At 30.6% G+C, this 24764-nt stretch overlaps 1 protein-coding gene across 2 annotated transcripts in view; it reads right to left on the bottom strand.

The window, feature by feature from the left end:
• Nucleotides 1–24764, bottom strand: part of LOC145254689 (uncharacterized) — a 123795-nt gene that overhangs the window by 3744 nt on the left and 95287 nt on the right. For both annotated transcript variants that reach the window (XM_080113351.1, XM_080113359.1), the window contains 11 exons: nt 23760–23836; nt 22031–22162; nt 19721–20466; nt 18146–18241; nt 14236–14396; nt 13226–13329; nt 10368–10473; nt 9186–9356; nt 6343–6410; nt 3343–3440; nt 1111–1237 (listed from right to left, as the gene is read on the bottom strand). In XM_080113351.1, the coding sequence (XP_079969477.1) occupies nt 1111–1237; nt 3343–3440; nt 6343–6410; nt 9186–9356; nt 10368–10473; nt 13226–13329; nt 14236–14396; nt 18146–18241; nt 19721–20466; nt 22031–22162; nt 23760–23836 (1886 nt within the window). The remainder of the gene's footprint in view (nt 1–1110; nt 1238–3342; nt 3441–6342; nt 6411–9185; nt 9357–10367; nt 10474–13225; nt 13330–14235; nt 14397–18145; nt 18242–19720; nt 20467–22030; nt 22163–23759; nt 23837–24764) is intronic.

Below are 24764 nucleotides of genomic sequence, written 5' to 3'. Positions count from 1 at the left end.
AACCGAGAGCTCTTTTTAGTATCCTCGCTGTTCCCTTAACTGCTAGACTTTGGAATTCCATTCCAGGTCACTGCTTCCCCAACTGTACTGACATGCATAAGTTCAAGTGCAACGTGAACCAACATCTCGCTGCCCTAATCCCTACATAGTACCCCAGTAGATGTTTCCCCTGATAGTAGCCCCCTACACCAAAGTGGCAATGTGCCTTGTTTGGGGTGAAAATGTAATAAAAAAAAAAAAAAAAAAAAAAAAAAAGTGCAATGGAAGATTTTGTTTTGAACAAAATCAAATGAAACAAAATCAAAGGAATCATTTTGGCATCGGAAAATCAACACAAATTCTTGATTCTGATATCAACATTCCAAAAAGTTTTGATTTTTCCAATTTCTGATTCTGATTTATCATTCCAACACCAATTTATACACAAGTGCTTGTCGTCTTTCTTTTTAGCACAGCAATAATATAGTATAAGGCTTCTCCAGACTGGATATCTATTACACAAGTTTGGGTTGAGTCATGATCCATGGCATTTTCGACATTTACTAAAAGATACTGCAAGGTGTGATTGAACTTAGCTTAAACTAATTAGAATGCTTTCATTTTATTTAGTATTAAAGAGAAAGCTATTCATAAAGAATTTTTTAGATGAGGATTAATTATTTGTATTATTTGAGTTCTTCAGACTACTGTTCTCATCTTGAGTGATGTTTTCACAATGTTTCGGTCCCATGACGTAGCGGATAAAGTACTTGGTAAAAATTCAGTTACACTCTTCTGGAGGATGAAGATTCAATTCTTGGTGCGAGCGACACTTCAAAATACAATTGCAAATTACTTACAACCTCTATCCAGTCAAGGCTGACAGAATGAGAGCATGCTACCTTGCTTGAAATTCTGTGCAAATTCACAAGTTCAACAGAAAGATTACAGAGTTTGACAGGATACACCTCAAGAAGGTCGGAGGTTACAATTGATTGAAATGTTGTGAAAATAATACTCAAGATGAGGATAGTAGTTTGAAGAATCCAAATAAAATGACTATTCAAAAGGAGCTTATGACATTTATAAAACAACGTTAATGAAGGAAGACAATCAAACTGAATTACTTACGTATAGTGAAGTTTTTTCAAAATGGAAACAACGTAAGGTTTCAACACTGGCTTTTTATTTTTGCTATTCATTCCTTTTCCAGTAATGAAAATCAAATTCTTCTTCATTGAAGTGGATTTTTTTAAGGCTGAAAAATAAAATACATACACACACACATATATATATGTATATAAATTTATACACAAATCTGTTGTATATATATATATATATATATATATATATATATATATATATATATGAAAACAACAAAAATAAAAGAATTATTTTTTGAGAGGGACGGGTTACTTTTGGAATCCTTTGAGATGAGGCTTCATAATTTGTGCATTCGTTTTTTTTTCTTTTTGCAAACTGTTATCCTCATCTTCATAGTCATTGTTGTTTCACCACATTTCGGCCAACTCCTCCTCTGGCCTTCTTCAAGTGATTAAACTCAACTAGATAGGAATGCTGAATCTTATAACTGTATCTCCAGCAATTACTGTCCTCCATAGCTGTTGTCTTACCACGTTTTGACCAACTAATCCTCTGGCCGTCTTGGGTAAGATTGAAACCACTATCTTCAGAGAATGCTCACCTGGAACCTTTGGGGCTTATGGTGTAGTGGGTAGAGGCATTGAGTCTCTACATTTCCAAGTGAGCATTACACATTTGTGAAACTGAATTTGTAGCGCTCTCTCATTTTACTCAAGAGGTCCTATTTATAAAGGCCATTCTAAAAACTGTTTTAAAGTCAGAATTAACTAAAACCCCAACGTAATTGTGATAACCAAACGAACATAGACTTGGCACAAAACCTAGTAATTCACCAAAGATCTAAACATATAGATATTAAGTATCATTTCATAAGAAAAAAGTTAAAAAGAAATCCATTATTGTAAACTAAATGGAATCAGAGCAAAATATAATCAATATATTCACAAAACTGGCAAGAAAAAAGTCAAACTAAAACATTTTGTAACTTGTTGAAATTTAACTTTAAACAACTTTATTGTCAGCAGATCAGATAAAAAGTCTAATTCACATTAATTGGGAACAAAGTGATCATCCTGGGTAAGACATAAAGCTGCATCCATTTTGTTTTTATTAACATACTAAATACATAACAAATGTTTAAACTTAACAAAAAAAATCTTTTTTTTTTTTAAATATTGTCTTTCCTTTTTTTACAAATACATATTACATGGAATTTTGCTCTTCGTCTGCAAACTTTTATGATTCAAAACTTCTTTGAGCTGAGCTTGATTGCCTTGTCCTTCCAAATGATGTTCAACTTAACCAGTGTTGCAGCTGTTATTGCAATTCTAGCTAATACTTCAGGTTTGGACACCTCATTTGAAACTTTCGCTCCAAGGTATTTGAAATTCTTCAGTTTCCAGCTTTTCTCGATGTCAGTTTGGATTCTATTGTCACTGTTTATCATCAGTTTTAGTAATATATCTAATAAACAATAAACACTAGTGAAGCATAAGTTTATCGTAAGGTAGAGTGGGGTGTACACTAGTATTAGCAAATTTCTTTTTTTGAACAATTATTTTACAGTTAAGTGAACACAATTTAAGTTTCATAAGTCCGCTGTAGTGTTTGGCTAAAAGCAAGTGTAGTGTCTGTTCTAATATTATACTTCATCTTCTCTGTCCTTGATCAGGTAAGTAGAAATCTTTCTAAACTCAACCTAGAGTGTCCTTTTAAAAGAGCTGGATTTCACATTGATCTTATACGGAGGCAAGTAAATAAGAATTATATTCATCGATCATGACGGTCCTGAATTTTTGAGATGAGGATTGGTTATTCGTATTATTATTCATCAGACTAATGTTCTCATCTTGAGTGTGATTCTCACAACATTTCGGTCAATGTAACCCACAAGGACCTGTGGCACAGTGGTTAGAGTACTTGGAAAAATCAATTGTAAAAGTGATATTCTCCTGAAAATTGAAGGTTCAATTCTCAATGTGGGTGACCGAAAAATACAATTGCGAATTTCTTAGGATTTCTGTTCAGTCATAGCTGACGGAACAAGAGCATGCAACCTGTGAAGTAAATAAAGGGTTCCGTTCAAAATTCCAAAGTTTAACAGAAAAATTCCCTAATTCGACAAGATACACCTAGAGAAGGTTGGAAAATCACACTCAAGATGAGAACAGTAATCCAATGAATCTAAATAGTTCATCGATCATATTTACATTTAAAATAAAAACAACAACATTTATGTGCATGAATAAATTAACTCACCTTCTGAATAATCATTGAGGCATTCTTTTACAAGAAAATTAGCTTCTTGTTTGGTCAAGCCATGGAGGTCAATTCTATTGTAGTTAGTATGGTTTAATCTGTAAAATATTAATTAGAAAATAAATAGCATTTTCAATCATGCCAAGCAAAAAATAAATACAAGTCACTTTGGAGATAACTTGAAAAATTTCTCAAAAACCAGAAGTACATTTTTAGGATCAGAGAGAAATATAGACCATTTTTAAAATTAAAGGCAAATTTAGCCCCCTCCCTTTTTTTATTGATTAAAAAAAATACCCGTCCACCCGGAATCAATGTTTCTCTTTTATCCTAAATTAACGATATTTCTCTTTAAACTCCACAAAAAACAGTTTGGATTATAGACAAAAAAACAAAAAAAAAAAAAAACTTCTTGTCTTTGTAAAAGGTGACTCAAGAAACTTGAGTCAAGGAATATGTGGTGATCTCATTTTGGTCTACAATCTCCTCACTGGTCTTTACAATATGCTTAGGATCTGTAATAAATATGCCAATAACACATCAATTCAACGTGAAGTTGCCGAGCTTTTCTACCTCCATTTCCCTTCATAGCAACCAAAGCATTTTGACAAATTAATTGAAAAGCATGGATTTCTTTGATCCTAAAAAAATGTATTACTTTTATTTAAAAAAAAATAAATAAAAATAAAACAAGTATTTTCTCTTAGTTCTATTCGTATTTCTCATTGATCCTCAAAAGAGATACATCTAAGAATCAAAGAAATGCAAAATTTTTCTTGGTTTCAAAATGCAGGCATTTTGTCTCTTTCTTGCATACAAAAATAAACATTTTTAGAATCATAATGGCAAAGGCTTTTTGAAATAAAAAGAGCAATTCGGGCATTTTTAGTATCATATATATATATCTGTCCTGAGCTGGGTAAAATTAATTTTTTAAAAATAATTTTGCACAATTATGCCCTCATACCATGATTAAAATGAAGATAAAATGTTATAAACCTTTTGTCTAAAATCCTTATTCCAATTTTTATCAAAATCGATTATACAATTTTCATTCTAGAAAATGCTTTTAAATTTAAGACTTAAACTTAAAGAATTTTAAGAAATTGAAATTCAAGGAATCTGATTTAAATGTTATCTAATGAATATGGATTAAATTTAATGCACATCTAAAATATATGAATTTTAAAATGGAGTACTCTGAAGAAACTGAAATTTGTTAAATATTTATTAATTGGTCTTTAGTCTCTTATTAAAAGTTTACAAAACTTGTACATATCTGAATTTAACAAAGGACTACTGCCTCCTCTTTACATAAAACTAAATTAAACTAAATAAGGCTAATATTACGATCCCTTACACCCTTGTTCCAAAATTCATATCTGTTAATTTAGGAGTAAATCCTGTGCATACAATACACACACTAATAGGGAGACCAGACGTTGTTCGGGATTGAATAAGGATCAACAAATGTTCCACCCTCTCATACTTTTTTGTCATTGATATCAGTGAAATTGCCCATTTTTTAATCAAATCGTTTGATTACCTGCTCGAGTTAGGGATCTCACCCTTGCAATGTACCAGGAGGAAGCATGCCTCACTGCAATATCTTAGTCCACAATACATTGCACTGTAGAGAATCTACAGCTGATTTTTTTAAATCATCTGTAAATTATGGCTTCACTTAAATTTAAAATGTAAAAGTCAAGTATCATGGTTCAATTGTGCCATAAACAGAAATCTTCATTTTATATGCACCCCAGTCTTATTAAAGAACCAACTGTTGATTTTATGAAATTATTTTTTACATAATCACTTGAATTAAAGTTAAACGTACAAAAGTCAAGTATCATGGTTCAATTGTACTTTAAAATATTCATTTTGAATCTCCCCCAATCTTATAAAAGAATCTATAGTAGTTTTTATAGGCTGGGCCTTTCTGCTTGTGCAGTGATAAAACTTCTAAAATGCATTTGTGAAGTTAGGTTGTATAAAAGTGTTAATTTTGGTCAAAATCAGACTTCCTTATTTAATCGGATTTTTTTGATTATGGATTTTCGATATTTATTGGACACATTCCGATACAAAACCTATACAAGAACACGCCTAAATACATCAAGTACCTTAGTGTGAAATAATAAAAAAAAAAAAATCGGCCCAGCCATTTCTGAGTCCATAAGGAACAAACTCGCATACAAAATTCTTTTTATATAATACTAGAAGATATAGAAAGAGACATGATTTTTAGGTTAAATGTAGATTCCATGAACTCTTTATCTATGCCTAAATCAAAACGTAGATCCCATGAACAAAGCTTCTTTCTTAGAACTGCACGCCTGTGGAACTCTCTTCCGTTTGCCTGTTTCCCACCTGACTACAACTTGGATGTCTTCAAGTCCAACATAAACAAATTCCTGATAAACCACCCCCTTAAGTAATCCAATTTACCAAATCTCCATTACTAATGATTACTACAATATTATCCCATTGATTACTGTACATGCAATAACCCTTATCCTCAAATGGCCTCCAGGCCTTGATAAGTGGTGACTCCTATATATAAAAAAAGTATTGCTAGTTTGAAAATGCCAACAGCAGAAGGAATAAAGAGAAAAACGGGTCAAAAAAAAAAGAGTGAAAAAAGACAAAGGTGAAAACTTTTGTGAATATACGCATACTAGTGATGGGACGATTCCAATTTTTTTCCTGATTCCGATACAATTACAGATTCTGTACTAAATTCCTGATTCCAATACTTTATAAATCTCTAAATATTCAATAATAAAGTTGAATAATCTTCCTACACTAGTACATATGTTGTTGTCGCAACTGGTATAAAATTATTAGACTAAATTACTGCTTGGAAGAACCGGAGGAACATATGAGACGATAAATCCTTAGTTTTCTGTAACTTATAAAGTTCACTTTGCATAACTGAATGCGTGCAAGGTAGTAGATACTTCTCGAGGAAATTAAAATAAAAACAAATACATTACGTACTTAGATGCTGCTTCTTGTTTCAGAGCATTAAATCTTGCACTTTTCATCTGTTGATGTAATTCACTGACCTGAAAAAAAGAAAGGAATTTGAATGTTAAGATGCAGCCATTCAATCAATGCATGTTTAATGGTGAAAATTGGAAAATCGAAACAAGGTAGCAAATGTCACTTGATGATCATGATCCAAAGGAATTTGAAAAAATATTCATGCTTTAGTGGTTCTTGGCCTTCATAGGTAATGAACTCACTAGTAAAAAAAAATCTGATCTATATATTAATACGATAGCGTGTGTCTTATTTTGTGTGTTATGCTGACATCTTTTTTCTTCTGTTGTTTGATTGTTATGATCTTCCATTTCTTGTAATAAATAATTTTACCAAGAATTCTTCATATGTTTTGGTTTCGGTTTTGATTGTAGCTAAAGGAACCCAAGTTACATATATATATATAAATATTTATATTTTTCTTCATAAGTTTTGGATTTGATTCAAGCTGATGCACTCAAATCCTATGGATATATATTTTTTTATTTTTGAAATCACAACTTCATAATATATAAGAATCGATAGAAAATTGACTGTATAATAATATATACGAAATCTGCACAAATTAAAATATCATATTTAAGCATAATTTATGACCGGGATACAATGGCCATCCTTGCTAGCTTAGATAAATACTTTTGCATTTTTAATAAAATAGTTACAATAATATCAGGGCGTCTCCATTTATGCTGAACATCTACAGAATGCCAACATCAATATATTACATATGAAAGAGTCTGCTGTGGAATTTCCACAGGTCCTGCTAGTTTTGATTAATACAAATCAAACTGAGACAAGAAAATGATACCAGTTGTGATCGGAACATATGGATCAATCTGCAAGAAGTTTGAGAGCTACTTTAACTCTTTCTGATGTAGATGATTTAAAAATATATTTATTGTTAATTTTAAATGGCAGCATACTGAATATAAGCAATGGACAGTTGCAATCTGGAGGTGTATGGCATTTACTCAGATACTGAACTTATATGTACAAGTCATGTTTGAATCAATTCCCACTTTATTTATGTCATTGTATTAATTTATTTACGACCGACCGAATTAGCTCAACCAGGCCATAAAAGGTTAAGGAAATAGGAATTCCACAAGAAATACACTGTTGCAATAATCCGCATCAATTGGAACAATCAATATTCTGTGTTCTTTTTCTTCTTTAGTTATACAAAGAATGATTATTTAATGGCACACCACTCAAAAAAGCGTTCTGTGTTTGGTTTTGGTATCTCAACCATGTTCAATCTTACACTTCAAAGTCCGTTCATGTTTAGCACTATCTGTTGCAGGTCTGAGTTTTAGAAAATAAATAATACAACATTTGACAAAATAAGAAAATAAACTTAAAACTTTGTGAAAATCTTTTTTCATTGGATGTCCTGCTGCATTCTCTGGAATAATGGTGACGAAGAGGTGCTTATAGAGCAAAGTAATTCACGATGGTCACCTATGTGGCACGTGTGTAAACAACAGCGATAGGACAGTTCCAATATTTTGCTTCATTCTGATACAATTACTGATTCTGTTCTAAATTATCGATTCCAATATAATACTGGATTCTGATTATTTTTTTAAAACCTCTAAATATTTAGTTATAGATTCATTCTTTTCTATGTTTTTTTTTTTTTCAGATTACCATAAAAACCCATGTAATATGTGCATATATTTTTACAAATGTAACACATACACTTGTGCTGTTTCAGCTGTATTCATTTTTTTATGATATCATTGCTGTATTCAATTTTTTATGATATCATTGCTATGACATCATGTTGTAATGTTTGAAGTTTGTGTTTGGCTATGTATTCACTGTATGTTTGGTTTCGATATCTACATTGTGTTTTTTCTTTACAATACAGCATCCATTTCCAGTTTACTTATTTGTGCCTTCAGTTTATTCATGTTAGGTTATGGCGTGCTAACCCCCCCCCCTCATCCCCCGCTTGACAAATCCAACGTTGTGTGCTATGGTCTTCTTTTCTTTCATCTTCTGGCCATGCATGGGTTTCGCAAGTATAAAAATAAAACAAAAATAAAAAACACAAACTACAACACATTCTGCAAATATCAGTTGCAGTGTAAGTGTGTGACACCATCAAACTTCTACACGCTAAGATCCCCATCTATGTTCTGTCAAGGCCATATTTGTCAGTTGATGTTAGTTCATCTTGATCTCTTAAAAATGTGATTCCTGTGTAAAAAACTTACAACTGTCCTCAACTCTGCCGTCAACCGTCACAAACCTAAAACAGTCCTAAACCGTTTCCAACTGTCCCTAACCGCAGCAAAAGTCACTGACCGATCCTTTATTCCAGTCATCTGCCACATCTTGATTAACAATCCTATCAGCTTCAGCTTCCTTTTGTCTACTTTGGTGAACACCTTCTTCCCATATTTGTTCTACTGATAAACTTATCTTTTTTTTGTTATATTTTTTCCTTTTGATTTTACTTCCTATCATTCAACATTGAAAACATCACACTAGTGTCTCAGCTACAATCGTAATGTACAGTTTTTTAAAAAAATTCATTACGTGCTTGCTTCTGCCGTTTTGCCGTTTCGACTGTTTGTTTCATACAGTTCAATTTCCATCCATGCCCTACTTTGGTTTGACAGCAATTTACCATAGAATTTTATCCATAGAATTTTACCCATAGAATTTTAAAATAAAGCGATTCTGTTTGCTTTGGAAACAACAACATCATGACTATTTCCTTTTGATAATAAAACACAAGCAATAAAAAAAGATTTTTAAAAAGAAAAACAACAAAAACATTATCTCACCTGCTGTGCAAAATAATTTGCAGCCGAAGAAAAGGACCCATTACTATACAAATTCTTTTGTTTTATGTTGTCTTTGAGTAGTACCTCATAAAATTCACACTTTTCTTGTTCGTTGTCTTCTGAAACTTTCAACCAATTATAAATCTTGCTCATTATTTTCAGAGATGTATTCTGCAAGTTAGAAATAAAATTAGAGAATTTAACGAGGAAGATAACAAACATTTATTCATAGGTGTTTAATTTCCTTGAATTCATGTGAAAATTACTGATGGCCTAGAGGTAAGATCCTAGCCAATACAGTCAAAGATCGAATTTGTGACTGGGTCTGAATTATTCGACTAGTAATAATTATCATTTCCTACACTGATGATTATGAAAGTATAAAACACTAGTATCTGTAGGTATAAAAATAATTATTAATATATATATATATATATATGATGAAAATAATGGAAATAGTATTCCGACAAAATAGAGAAAATAAAAAGGAACAAACCATATTATGTGTTCATCAAGTGGTTGTAATATATATATATATATATATATATATATATTACAACCACTACCCTATCTTGTCACTTCACCATGCATCTTGTAAATCCCAGCTAAATTTACTCCCATCTGCAAAAACATAACTGTCTTCCTCTGGTTTAAGACAATTCCTAGTTAATCGACACAATCTAAAGTAGTAGACCATTAGATTCCAAATGACAATATGCCTTCTTTGGTTTGAACCCAAATATCAGCTAACATGATATTGTAAACAAACACGGATGGAAATTTTTACATTAACATATATACATTTTTTTTTAGATATATTATACATTACTCATGTGGTTCTGGATATTTTCTACTAATCTATTTTGGTTAATTTTAATATATATATATATTGCAATGATTTGTCAACAATTTAATTAAACATTGATGTGGGTAGGTTAGCTAATACGCATTGCAGAAATATGCATAGTGCATATGTTGGAAAACAAGAAACGTTTCAGAAAGAAGTCATGAAAGGATCAGAAGTATTATAATACATCAAAATCTGTGTGAAAATGAAAGTCGATAAATGTGAATGATGGTTAAACAATGGATTTATTTTGTGTGAGAAATAAATATAAGTTTTTCTAAGAGTTTACTAAAAGTAAATTGCTGGGCTTCGATATTTGATTAAAATGAACTTACATTATTTTGACTTGGTGTGGGCGGATTATTGGAAGTACATCTCCAGTCAATGTTAGTTTCCTGTGATTGACCTTTTAATGCAGTAAGTGTTCTGTGCATATGATAGCTGCAAAATAAATAATAAGTAAAAAATATGCAAAATAAATAAATAAGTAAAAATATGCAAAATAAATAATAAGTAAAAAATATGCAAAATAAATAAATAATAAGTAAAAAATATGCAGAATAAATAAATAATAAGTAAAAATATGCAAAATAAATAAATAATAAGTAAAAAAAATGCAAAATAAATAAATAATGAGTAAAAATATGCAAAATAAATAATAAGTAAAAAAATGCAAAATAAATAAATAATAAGTAAAAAAAATGCAAAATAAATAATAAGTAAAAAAAATGCAAAATAAATAATAAGTAAAAATATGCAAAATAAATAAATAATAAGTAAAAATATGCAAAAATAATAAGTAAAAAAAATGCAAAATAAATAAATAATAAGTAAAAATATGCAAAATAAATAAATAATAAGTAAAAATATGCAAAATAAATAATAAGTAAAAAATATGCAAAATAAATAAGTAAAAAATATGCAAAATAAATAAGTAAAAAATATGCAAAATAAATAAGTAAAAATATGCAAAATAAATAAATAATAAGTAAAAATATGCAAAATAAATAAATAATAAGTAAAAATATGCAAAATAAATAAATAAATAAGTAAAAATATGCAAAATAAATAAATAATAAGTAAAAATATGCAAAATAAATAAATAATAAGTAAAAATAAGCAAAATAAAACTGATGAAAAAAATGCAAAATAAATAAATAATAAGTAAAAAAATGCAAAATAAATAACTAATAAGTTAAAATATGCAAAATAAATAAATAATAAGTAAAAATATGCAAAATAAATAAATAATAAGTTAAAATAAGCAAAATAAAACTGATGAAAAAAATGCAAAATAAATAAATAATAAGTAAAAAAATGCAAAATAAATAACTAATAAGTTAAAATATGCAAAATAAATAACTAATAAGTAAAAATATGCAAAATAAATAAATAATAAGTTAAAATAAGCAAAATAAAACTGATGAAAAAAAATGCAAAATAAATAAATAATAAGTAAAAAATATGCAAAATAAATAAATAATAAGTTAAAATATGCAAAATAAATAAATAATAAGTAAAAAATGCAAAATAAATAACTAATAAGTTAAAATATGCAAAATAAATAAATAATAAGTTAAAATATGCAAAATAAATAAATAATAAGTAAAAAAATGCAAAATAAATAACTAATAAGTTAAAATATGCAAAATAAATAAATAATAAGTAAAAAAAATGCAAAATAAATAAATAATAAGTTAAAATAAGCAAAATAAAACTGATGAAAAAAATGCACTATTGAAACAGAAGAACTGAAAGGAGAATGTTTGTAGGAGATTTATACAGGATGGAACGATAAAATTGCCGCCCTAGAAAAGACAACATGATTCCATCTCTGCTTCATCTTCATGAAGTTGGTCAGTTGTATACAAATCCTAAAAGCAATAGGAGCCTTTTATCATGTCTGAATGTGGCACAATGTTCAATGAGTGGGATCGGAGATGCACCAATGTAAAACTCATGCTCTTTACTGATCCAACAAGAACCATTGCCAACACCCTCAAAATGCATTGATGGATTGCTACAAATAATAGGGACATGCCCAGGGTGATGAAAACAAAGTTTCCACCCACGGCTATGGTCTTTGGTGTGGTTTCAAGTAAGGGCCACATTGAAGTCAGCTTGAAAGTGTACCTGAATGTGCTGAAGAGAGTGGTGATCCCCTGGTGCAATCAGGTGGCGGTTGGCAAACTCTGGGTGTTGCAGCAGGACTCCGCGTCAACCCACAAGTCCAAAGAGACCCAGGCTTGGCTTCAGAAGGAGTGCTACGACTTTGTACCCTTCTCTCACTAGGCCCCCTTCCTCCCCAGCCCTGAACCTGCTGGACTACTTCGTTTGATCACGTTGAGAACATCACCAACAGAACCTCCCACAATATCAAAGCCAGCCTGATCACTGCCATTTACCAAGCTCCTGCTGATGCTTGTGGAAAAGGCATGCTCCCAGTTCCAGACCGGTATCAAGGCGGTGATTGAGACTAAAGGCCGCTACATTGAATAGATATCAGCTTTACTACATAATCAAGTTACCTGAATTGATTTTTTTCAATAAAAGTTTTAAAATAAAGCTGTAGTGTTTTTTTCTTTAGGGCAACAAGTTCCACCTTGTAAATGAAGAATACAGAGAATAATTTGAGAAAGTCTACAAACAGTGGATATCAAATGTCAAACTTTATGATAAAGTCTAAAATCAGTTTTACCCTAATATTAAAAAATTATTTATGGTTATGTCGAAAATAGTAATATATCCAAAAATTACAAAAATTCATTGAGTAGAACTGCTATTGTGTTTTTAGTAAAAAAAAAAAAAAAATGTCTATTGCTATAGATGACAAATATTGCACACCAATGAAAATGTAATCTAAAATGTGTTCAGAGTTATGTTTCCTGTATGCAAACTATTTACTGTCTACTTTATAACATCTAATAAAAATGCAATTTTACCCAGTTTTCCATAAAAATTACTTTTAATTATAAATAACTTTACACTCAATGAATTTTCATAAGTTTTGGATATATTACTATTTTTGACGTAACAATTAAGTATGTAATATTGTTATTGCTTAAAACGACATATTTAAAGAAATCAATCCATGAATGATAAGTCATGGTGCTAAACCCACTTAAAGTGATAGCAACATGTTCTTCAGTTTTTAGTTGATAAAGTAAAAACATTCAAAAGAAAAGGAACTTACTTATTTTCTTCAAAGATTTTTGCTATAACACTTGGATCTGTACCGGGCAACTCTAAAGATAATCTATGGAATTTCTGACAAGTAGCTTGGTCATTGTTTTGGAGCTATAGAAAACAAAAGAAAAAAAAAATTAAATCTCTACTTAAAATATTCCTCTGTAAGAAATTCTTTTTTATCTATAAGAGAAGAAAGACTATTTTTAAGATAGTCAAACCCAAATATCAGCTGACATGATATTGTAAACAAATATAGATGGAATTTGATGAACGACATTATCAATATTATCAATTTTCTTTTGTGATTAGTTCACTGGGTAAATTATTCCTCATAATATATAATATTCAATAGAGGATTGATTCTATAATAATACATACACAATCTGCATAAATTAAAATATCATGTTTAAGCGTATTATACGATAGTGCAATGTCAGCAAAAACCGTCCTCTCATGACGAGATCGGTTTGGTTTAACGGTTTAGTGACGAGATCTGATTTAGTTGAAATATTTGAAGAACTGTAATTTCATGTACGTCGTGTTAGGTCAGTTGGTTAGAGCGTTGGGTCATAATCTAAATGTTTTGGGTTCGAATCGTGGTGTGAGATGTCTTTTTTTTTTTTTTTTTGATTTTTTAAATTTTAATATTGAAGCAGGGTTATTCAAGCCATTTTTCACGTAACGTTCGTTTTTTTTTTTTTGTTTTTTTTTTACTTCGCTTATTCTTAGGTTTTCATTAACACCCCCACTCCCGACCAACCACACACACCCCAAAACACCCGGGTACCCACCGATTTTTTAAATTTTGATATCAAAACAGGCTTATTTAAGCCATTTTTCACATGGTTTTTATTTTTCAGATTTTTTAAAGCAGTTTTAATGTTCGTTTTTCTTTTTTCTTTTTGTTTGTTTTTTCGATTTTTACATTTAACATCGTTTGCCTTATGTTAGTTTTTTTTTTTTTTTTTCTCAATGTTTTGATCTGCAAAACTGATCTTACAAACTGTTACAAACCTTATGTTCAAGTTCAATCATTGCTGTTTCCTGTTCTTTCATTATTTCACTCAATGGTACAACTGGTGACATTTTTCTTGAGAATGTGTTTGGTGCAGACGATCCAACCTGTTGATTTGCTTTGGTCTTACTCTTTTTCTTTGGTTTCTGGTCATTGGTCTCTGGAAAATTAAAATGACCGTTGAAGAACAACATATTTTAGCAAGAAAGAAAAAGGATCTTAAAAAACACAAGCACAACTATAAACACATGTAGATACATCTTGACGTTTTTTTGTTATTTCTCAAGTAATCAATGTTTTTTTTTTTTTTTTTTTTTAACTTGAAAATGAAACAAATTATTTGCAAATTAATGAAAATTAAAATGAATGGCCTTCAAACAAAAAAATGGTACTTGTGTAGATTGGTGATCTTTTAAACCAGGAATCTCCAAACTACAGCCTGTAGGCCATATCTGGCCTGCCAAAGTCTTTTATCCAACCCTCAGAGCTCTTATGGAAAACGTAAAAAATATGCAAGAAAAAATGTTAAAATGTGAGGTTTTGGAGAACCAGTTTTACTAAAATGCAAAACTAATTAGCAAAACAGTGTAATACATGTCCAGATCACTTTTTTTTTTTTTTTTGGTCTGTATAGCTCTAAAAAGTCAGCAATATAGCTCTCGGTTCAAGAACTTTTGCGACCCCTGTTTTAAACCAATACATTCCAGGTGAAAATATTAAGTACTTATATGTCATGTCGAAAATAGTAAAAAAAATTTTTAAATTACAAACAATGATCCAGTAGGAAAATAATTACAAGAAAAAAAAACAATTTATTGAATTATTGAGTTTTATCGCATGTTTTAATGTGGAAGGGTTGTGTGACCAAATCAATATGACAAACTAACCTATTTCCTTTGATTAAAATTAAGGGTCTGCCATTTTTAAACACAAAATTTCACAACTTAATTGTGGATGTTTTTTTTTGTTAAAACTACGTATGGCACGTCTACTGGATCATTTTTTTTGTAATTTTTACTAATTTCGACGTGAGATATAAGTAATAATGTTTTTTACCTGAAATGTGTTGGTTGAAAAAGAAAAAAAATTTTGCATGAACGAATACAAAGTTTTAGTATCTTGTTCTGATTTTGTTTAACTAGTAATGTACATATGCAGATGCAAAGATAGACATGCCAAAATGTTAATTGTGTTATATTAGTAGTTGTATGTTATATCAAATATTATTTGTAATAAGCAACAAAAATAAAGTATATATATTTTTTTTAAATTGCTTTTTCACCCCAAACAAAGCATAGTGCCACTTTGATGTGGGGGGGGGGCTACTATCTGGGACATAATTTGCAAGGATACTATGTAGGGAGTTAAGCAGCAAGATGGCTGTTTGCATTACATTTGAACTTCTGCATATCAGTATAGTCAGGGAAGTAGGGACCTGGAAAGAAATTCCAAAGTCTCACAGTCTTGGGGAAGAAACTATTAGAGTAGAAAGCTTTCTGGCATTTGGGGATCTCTACTGTGTAGGGGTGGGATTTTGCTGCTTGTCAAGTTTGCTGGAGGTATTTATGCCAAGGAGGTACAAGGGCTTGTTAGAGCACTTACCATTAAAATACTTATAAAACAGGCAAAGGGATACAACAATTCATCGATGGGACAGGGGTTGAAGCCTAGCTGACAGTACGGGGCCTATCAGGTTGGCGATTCTCTTTTGCATCCTGTCTAAGAGTGAGAGATTAGTAGCAGATGCAGTATCATTATCTATAACACTATAAGAGTAGTAGTTGAGGGGCAAAAATCAGAAGCTCATAATATTAATGCCGGTGTCCCTCAGGGGTCTATCCTGGGCCCAACTCTTTTCCTGATCTACATTAATGATCTTCCAAACTACATCCTTACATCATTTGTAGACATTTATGCTGACGACACTACCATTTATGGTAGCACATCTAAGACAGTAAACGACCAAGTTCTCTCCAATTCTCTCTCCTCTGATCTTGAGCACGTAGTACAATGGGGAAAGGAGTGGCTGGTTACTTTTAATGCATCTAAAACCAAGCTTCTCTCTTTACATCATCAACATTCTGATCCACATCTGGCATCAATTGAAATGAATAGTTCTCGTCTTCAGGAGGCCTCAAGTTTTGACAAGCTTCTGGGCTTGACCATTACTCCTGATCTTAAATGGAACACGTACATCAAATCTGTTGCCAAGGCCGCTGGAAAAATGGTGGGATCTTTCTATCGATCCGGTAGATATCTCACTGCTGATGCTATTCTCTATCTATATAAGAGCCAGGTACGTCCAAGGATGGAATACTGTTGCCACATCTGGGCAGGAGCTGCTAGAAAGGACTTGTCCTGCCTTGATAGAGTTCAAAATAGACTTCGTAGCCTCGTAGGAGATGTCCTTTTCTCTTCCTTGCAACCTCTATCTCACAGAAGAGATGTTGCGAGTTTGTCTCTGATGTATCATTATTTTCATGGAAAGTGTTCGATTGAGTTTCAATCTATGGTCCACCCTCGCCAAACTTTCACAAGAAACACTCGTCTAGCTGTAAACACTATCAATAATTCCCCCCACTCTGTATCTGTGCCTAAACCTAAACGTAGATTCCATGAACAAAGCTTCTTTCTTAGAACTGCACGCCTGTGGAATTGTCTTCCGTTTTCCTGCTTTCCGGCTGACTACAATATGGTTGTGTTCAAGTCTAACGTAAATAAGTTCTTGATGAACCGTTCCATATAAGTTATCAAATTTACCAAATTTTCATTACTAATGATTACTATATTGTCCAATTTCTACTGTACACTCTTTAACCCTTATCCTTGAGTGACCTGTTGGCCTTGATAATGTGGTGATGCCTATGTAAAAAAAACAAAAAAAAAAACCCTTCTTATTCTTAAGGAAGCTGCTATATGAATGATTCGTGCATGTGTAGTCATGAAACAGTTGACAAAATAAAAATTCAATGACCCCCCCCCCCCCAGTACCAATTATTCAATTTTGACTCATGGGCCACTGAGAATCAAAACCAAAATGTTTAGCTTATGATTTACTTTTTCCTTTGATGTTAATGCCTGAGCTATGAGGACATGTTTGCTGCAAAGCTAAAGATTAAAACATGAACCAATAGCTATTATGTTATGTATGCATATTCGTAATGCTGTTGTTCGACTTTCACCTGGCAAATTCCATTTTTTTAAATCTTCACACTTTTGCACCGATTTTCCTCGGCTAAAACCCAAATATAAAGTGTCTCATGAGTTCGAATACCCTATATATTAAGTTTCATGTTTGTAGACCAAAAACTGACAGAGAAGTTTGGTAGGCAAAATTTTTAAACAAATATACATATGCTTACATAAATATATATAAAAAAAGTTTGTGTTTTCTATAAGCTTTTTAAGCGAATATTACTCAAGTATAAATCATGTAGAATATCTGCATGAATATAATTACACGTAACAGTTAACTAAAGATGATCATCTCATAAGAAAACCGAAAAAACTAATAGGGAATCAATTAAAATGAATGTTTAAAAGAATATGCAATTTAGCTAAACCTTTTGCAGATGAATGCAATTCCATGACCCATAAATAACAAAGTTGTATTTTCTTTTTAAATGAATAGAAAAAAGGGTTTTTAATATGAATATCAATACATAAAAAACCCAAATTTATAGGAGTATAAGTAGATAATTTGAGTGAATAGTGATTTGTTGATTCTGCTACCATTTCATTGGCTATTTTTTTTTTTATCTGTAATTTTTCTTCTGTTTGTTTTGGTTAAATGAACTATAACAAGAGCATGTGATTTCTTTCCAATTTTTTTTTTCCAATTATCTCCCAGGTGTTTTTTTATTGCTAAAGATATATTAAAAAATAATGAATAAATAAAAAAATTGATACCTTTATTAGGTTCGCAAATTTTGGTCAATGTCGTGTGAAGGGATTTCATAGCATTGTAATCCAATTTAATGTCCACAGTTTTTTCTGGGTTCTTTTCTGAAAAAGATAAGGAACTGAATCAGAAACAAAAATAAAGCAATAATAAGAAAATTATTTTCTTGAAGACATCCATTGAGGCTGATTTATTTTTTTACTAGAAACAAGCCGAACATGCGGGACCCCCTGGAGTAATGTTTGGGCAAAAATTTTTTTTAAATTCAAGGATTGGTTATTGAGAAAAGTGTGAACAAACAAACAGATGAACAGAATAAATTACTAGGTCCAATCCCTCTATGTATGTGGCTATGTCCAACTAAAATCTACAAAACAAACTGCCACAAAGTTAGTATATTTTTGACCAGCATTGCCCTGGATAAATAATATCTAAAATTCAGAAAGAAAATTATTCATTTTTTTTAATCCTATACTGATGCAGATTATTTCAGGAGAGATTTTTTTTTTTTTTTAAATCACTTTATCTACTAACCTGGAGTTGACAGTGGTCTAGTGGTTAACGATATGCACTGACGACCTGAGTGTCTTCAGTTTGAATACAGTTCATTCCACAAAAATCACTTTCACTTAGAATGTTGGTAACCATCACATGGTCCCTACCATAGAATATTTTCTAGAGAGACATTGGGAACTAACTGGAAAAATATCAGGGAAACCAATGCCAACAATAGAATCTTTGGATTCATACAATACGATGACGATCTACTAACTAAAGGGAAGTAACTGATTTTTTTTATCAAGGAGTTATTTCTCTTTGTCTCTTTTTTAAAAAATTTTCTTATCAGTTGAAGCATTCTACTGGATGTTAAATATTCACCTGCTATCTCAGATATTCCAACCGAGAGACCTTTAAAAGATTCTGACCGTCCCTTTAAGCGCAATTGTTTGAATCTTTCTTGCACTTGGTTCACAAGGTATATTTGCCAGGTAGTTTTTGAAATTCTTTTTTTTATAAGTTCACTTGCTCCTATCATAACTGGAATGATAGAGATCTTAAGATTTTAGTTTCTTTTCATGTCATTCATAAGACCCTTGTTTCTTTTTTGTTTTTTTTTAAATTTTCTTCCTTTGAAAATTGTAACGCTGGGTATGGGGCAGCCAAACCAGCTGCCAACATTGCGTTGCTTTTTATTGAACCCAACTGAGAGCTCTTTTTAGCATCCTCATTGTTCCCTTAAGTGTAATTCTCTGTATCTCTTTTGCACTTGGTTCACCAGGAATATTAGTTAGGTAGGACTTCAGGGTTTTTTTCATAAGCCCTGTGGCACCTATAATAACTGGTATGGTTGTATCTCTTTAAGATTCCAGTTTCTTTTCATATCATACATGAGACCTTGATATGTGTACATGTGTGTTCAAACTGAGTAATGAGCTGGGTGGAGGAGAAAGAAGGGTGAGGGGGAAATGGGAGAGGGAGAAAGAGAGAAGTAAAGAGATAAAAAATCTTACTAGAAATGTGATACACTTTTGCTGCGGGCCAATGTCAGGTAGCCCTGCAAGTGAATAATAAGATACACTTACCTTGTGTGTTTAAATTATTAATAGGTCCCAAGACGTTAGTCATGATACTCAGAAACTCTGATTGAAGGCTTAGTAGCAGATAAAAGTTGCTGTTCTCTTCTGAAGAAGTGTCTATCGAGTCTTCAGATGTTGACGATCTCAATGACTCAGTTTGGAAATCAATACTGCAAGCTGAACTTTCTTCGTTAGACGAATCCGTAAAATTTTGGAGCAAAGATTTGCCTGCATTGTTTCTCGCAAAGCACTCATGTAATACTTTGTCTTTTAATTGACATCCTTTTACGGCCGCTAAACTAGCCATTTCAAAAATCTTGTCGGTGTTAAAACTATTGATGTACACCAACACCAAACTAGAGAGGGGTTTAACTTTAGATTCTTTATTCAACATTTGCTGTATTTCAATCACTTGCGCTTCAAAAGCATCGCCACTACTGCTTCCACTATCAGAAGAGTTGCTTTGTGTGCTACTGAAGATGGCATTCTTCTTTGGTTGCCTTTGGTCTTGTGGCTCATACCAGTCATCGGATCCCCAAGAGTCTTGGTTACTGCATGCTTCAAAATTTGTTGGAAGTCTTGAGAATATTTCATCCATATTGCGAACATCATCCTGAATTGTTTCCTTAGGTTTTTGGATCACTTCTGCTGGGGAGTAGAAACTGTGGGAACTACTGTTGCTATTATTATTTTTATCTCTACCAGTATTATTCCTCTTACGTTGAACTTTCATTGGAGTCTTTGAATTTTTCCTAAACAATAAAAAGAAGAAAAGTATAAAGTTAGGAATGTTTACATATATGTGTTGTATTCAAAAGAAATTCAATTTAAACTGTAAATTAGAAATTACAACAATTTACTACTCAATAAGGAATACAAAAAACGTTTTTAAATTTTCCTTATTTCATGGAGTTTCAAAGAATGACTAGCAGAAAGTAGTTAGCAAAATTATTTACATAGGCAGGCTATAAATTTTGCTGATTAGCACATCAATTGAAAACTACATATTATGAAAGAAGTCATATTTGTATGAAAGTTGATAATAATGTAGAAATGTATTGGTTAAAAGGATATTACAAGTTTGGGCTCATTGAAAAAATAGAAAAATGTGGTACAGTCCAAAGAAAGATGCCAAAAATGTTGCTCTTTTTCTGCCTTTTCTAGATTAATACTCACCTAGGACTTTTTGCAATCGATACTCCTATTTCTAGATATTTCTAGACTTGATTTTTTACCCTTTACCAACATAATATTTTCCTCAATCCCATGCCTTATTATCAGTTCACCAGTTGCAATAGCCAGCCACATTTAGATTGCTCTCTAGGCAGAGCTACAGCCCTCTTGAGTTCTATCAAATTTCTTTTTAATATCTCATTTAAAAAAAAAACAACATAATATGGTAATTAGTTTAATTTTTTATAATTTATAATTTACATTTATTTTGCAACTAAAATACGTTCTAATTCACCTAACAACCTCTAACACGGTTTGTATACAACCCCACATGATTTTAAACCCTCATCATTAAACATATTCAAACCAATTAAATTTTGATTATTTATTGTATTTTCGATTATATTTCTATTATTTATTTTTTTTATTACATTTCTATTATTTATTTTATTTTCTATTATTTATTTTATTGTATTTTCTATTTTAATCTGTTAGGCTAAAACACACTATTTTCTCTGTTCTGTTTCAACTTTTAATTGCTAAACGATTTCCCCTTTGAAATATATTTCATTTATAGTAAATGCAATTTAAACTAAATTAATTCAGACTCATGCCTGAATTTGCATTATATTATATTTTTCTAAGTTTTTCTTTATGTCTGAATGTGTGACCATTCCACTTTTTGTCGGAAACTATTCGGCCAATCTGGCTGAAATTTGGTATGGACGTTATGACAAGGTGCAGTCAACGCCATATTATGATATATGCTTGATGCACAGACATTAGTATTTAATACAAAAATGAGCTCAAATTTAACCATATTCTACCATCAATTTGGCATAAAACATTAATTCTAGATCAACTGGCTATAAGCTTTACTTGTTTTTAATGGTCTAAAAAGTCTTTATATGTATCTGTCCATCCCACTTTTTTGTCTGGTCTTAATGGACTAAAAAAAAAAAAGAAAAAAAAAGAGCATTTGGAAAGAGAAGAAATAAAGAAAAGTAAAATTACCCTACCCACGCTCTAATCAAACTGATAAAAATTTGGAATAAATATATATATATATATATATATATATATATATATATATATATATATATATATAACAAGCAAAAAAGGGGTGTTCTTTAAATTTCTTACCATTCATATTCAGTCGAAGATTTAGTTTCTTTAGAGTCTTTGAAATTTAGCAACTGTGTCACAGTTACATTCTTTTCATAATTTCCCAACATGTGTTTTATTTTATTTAGGCATACATAATGGATATTACACCTGAAAGATAAAAAAAAAAGAAAAAAGAAAATCAATAAAAATATCATTAACAAAAGTCAATATGTCTACAAGTTTCCTGTTTTCTTATACCCTAGGTGGCTTGTATTAACATTTAGAGCTATTTTTAAATGGCCCTCTGTTGCAATATTTATGTCATAATAATACTGGGTACGAGCACAAAGGTTTGGATGAATATATTTATAGCCACTAGTGATAAGTACAAACCAATTAGGTACCAGAATCACAGTATAAAATATACTGAATCTCTTTAAAGTTTGCTTTTCATCGTGACACACGGGGATTACTGTTGACCCTGACTAGACCAATATTACCATTGTTTACCTGGAATTCTGTACAATTAAAAACTTCTGACTGGATTGATACTATTTGTTTTTTTGCTTGAGACAAATACATTTAATATTTGCAATTGGATAATTTTCTTTTCTTCACAATAGTTATTTCTTTTGTTATCTTTTTTGTGTCCTTTTTCTATGGCAAGAATGGTTCGCCATTCAAGATGTAAAATATACTTATTGATTTTATCTTTTTTGTTCATATCAGGTATATATTATCTTATATAAAAAATATAAGAAACAATGACAGTTCAAAGTTAAGTAAAATTTATTTGATCACCAAATCAACAAGAAAAAACATGTAAAATGTAAAGAAAACACTTTACACTGCAATATTTCGAAGCTTAATACTACTCAACAGAAGAGATAGGAAAAAAAAGAACCTGGCATAAAAACATTAAATTAAAAATATACAGTAAGTATTAAGTATATAGCGGCCGAATAGATAATAAAGAATAGAAGAAATATACAAAAGTATAAAATATATATATATATATATATGAGGGAGAAATATAAGAGAAAAATAAAATAATAAAAAATAGAAAAATTAAAAAGAAATTAAAAATTTTTTTTATTTATTTATCCTATATATATATATATATATATATATATATATATATATATATATATATATATATATATATATACATATATATACATATACACACAGGGTGGCTCCAAAAGTTCTAACCCATGAAAAAAATTTATAAAATATTTATCTGAATATTTTTCTTTTCTTTTTTCACAATTGTCCTTCCAATGTCATCATGAGCACAAACCCTCATTATACAGTCGTACTTTGAGTCGCATGAAATAATTTAAAAGGGTCAGTCGCTTTTGGGTCACCCTAGATAGATAGATAGATAGATAGATAGATAGATAGATAGTGTTGTTTTTTTAGAGACGGAAAACTTTAAATTAACAATTCCATTTCCTTTAGTGCAGATTTTGCAACTCTCAGTTATTTTTTTAGTTCAGCTTGATTTGGTAATTCATTATATGGTTTCAGCAGGATGGAGCCACATGCCACACAGTATATATATATATATATTTTAAGATATAGTTTTAGAACAATATATTATTACAATTAGAATATAATAACATAACTGCAATTTCATTTATCCAATATTCATAAGTATGTAGTGCATAATGTTTTTACACATTTGAATGCAAATTAAAGCTGACATATTTATTCACCGTTTGTCTCTTTTGAAAAAAAGAAAAGAACAGAAAGGGTGTCTTACTTTGCAAGTCTCTTGGCATTGAATTTCCACTGTGTGTTTGGTTCAACAAGCTTCACTTTGTATCCATTTTCATTTGCCTGAATTAAAAAACATAAAAACAATCATTTAAAAGTGTGTGTGTGTGAGAGAGAGAGAGAGAGAGAGAGAGAGAGAGAGAGAATTAACATGAAGGTTATATAAAAGTTTGCTGTTCTTGCTATTAATCTTCAATACAATGTTTGTATTAAAAATGAAATTCATTTTAGTGCTTATTTAGAATTAAACCTATTTTAAAAACAAAAAGACAGAAAAATATTTTTTAAATTTATGATGAATGTACCTGTCTTGAATCAAAGATGTCATAGTCCAAAAATCACAAATTGATCAAGTATTTTTTTAACTAAGAAAATCAAATTTTATGACAAAGCAAGATATTGTTTTGAACCACCCTGTTTTAAAATAAGGAAAAGACAACTCAATTCGAACTACCGAGCCTTGTAATGGCTACAATTTCCTATTAAAATCATTAAAAATGATTTTTTATGTCATATTCCAAAAATCACATAAATTTATCAAGTACTTTTTTTTTTTAAATATATATATAAAAAAAAAAAAACTACTCAATCAATTTACGCAATTTTTGGAATATGACATGTTCATTCTGTAATGGGTACATATATCATAAAAGATTTTTCTGCAATTTAAGTTTTTTTTTTTTTAAAAAAAGGTCCAATTCTGAATAAGCACCTTTATTTTTATTTATATTTTCTTTGTTACATAGAACAAAAATTCAAAGAAAAATGTATTTCAAATATTTTTATTGGTATTTTTAAGATTCCAAATGCATTTTGATTGGTTAAAGCCATTTGCTATTTTGCAAGTGTCTGTAAAAAACAGTGTCAACAAAAAACACACCTTGCTAACAGATTTTTTTCCCTATTACTTAACCCCATATTGCTTACATTGGTGTTCTTTTAAACCAATACATTTCAGGTGAAAGCATTATTACATACTTAGATGTCATTG

Source organism: Euprymna scolopes, chromosome 3, assembly GCF_053919585.1.
Source record: "Euprymna scolopes isolate OS-2025 chromosome 3, ASM5391958v1, whole genome shotgun sequence".
NCBI lineage: Eukaryota > Metazoa > Mollusca > Cephalopoda > Sepiida > Sepiolidae > Euprymna > Euprymna scolopes.
This window is presented reverse-complemented; position numbering and strand designations above follow the sequence as displayed.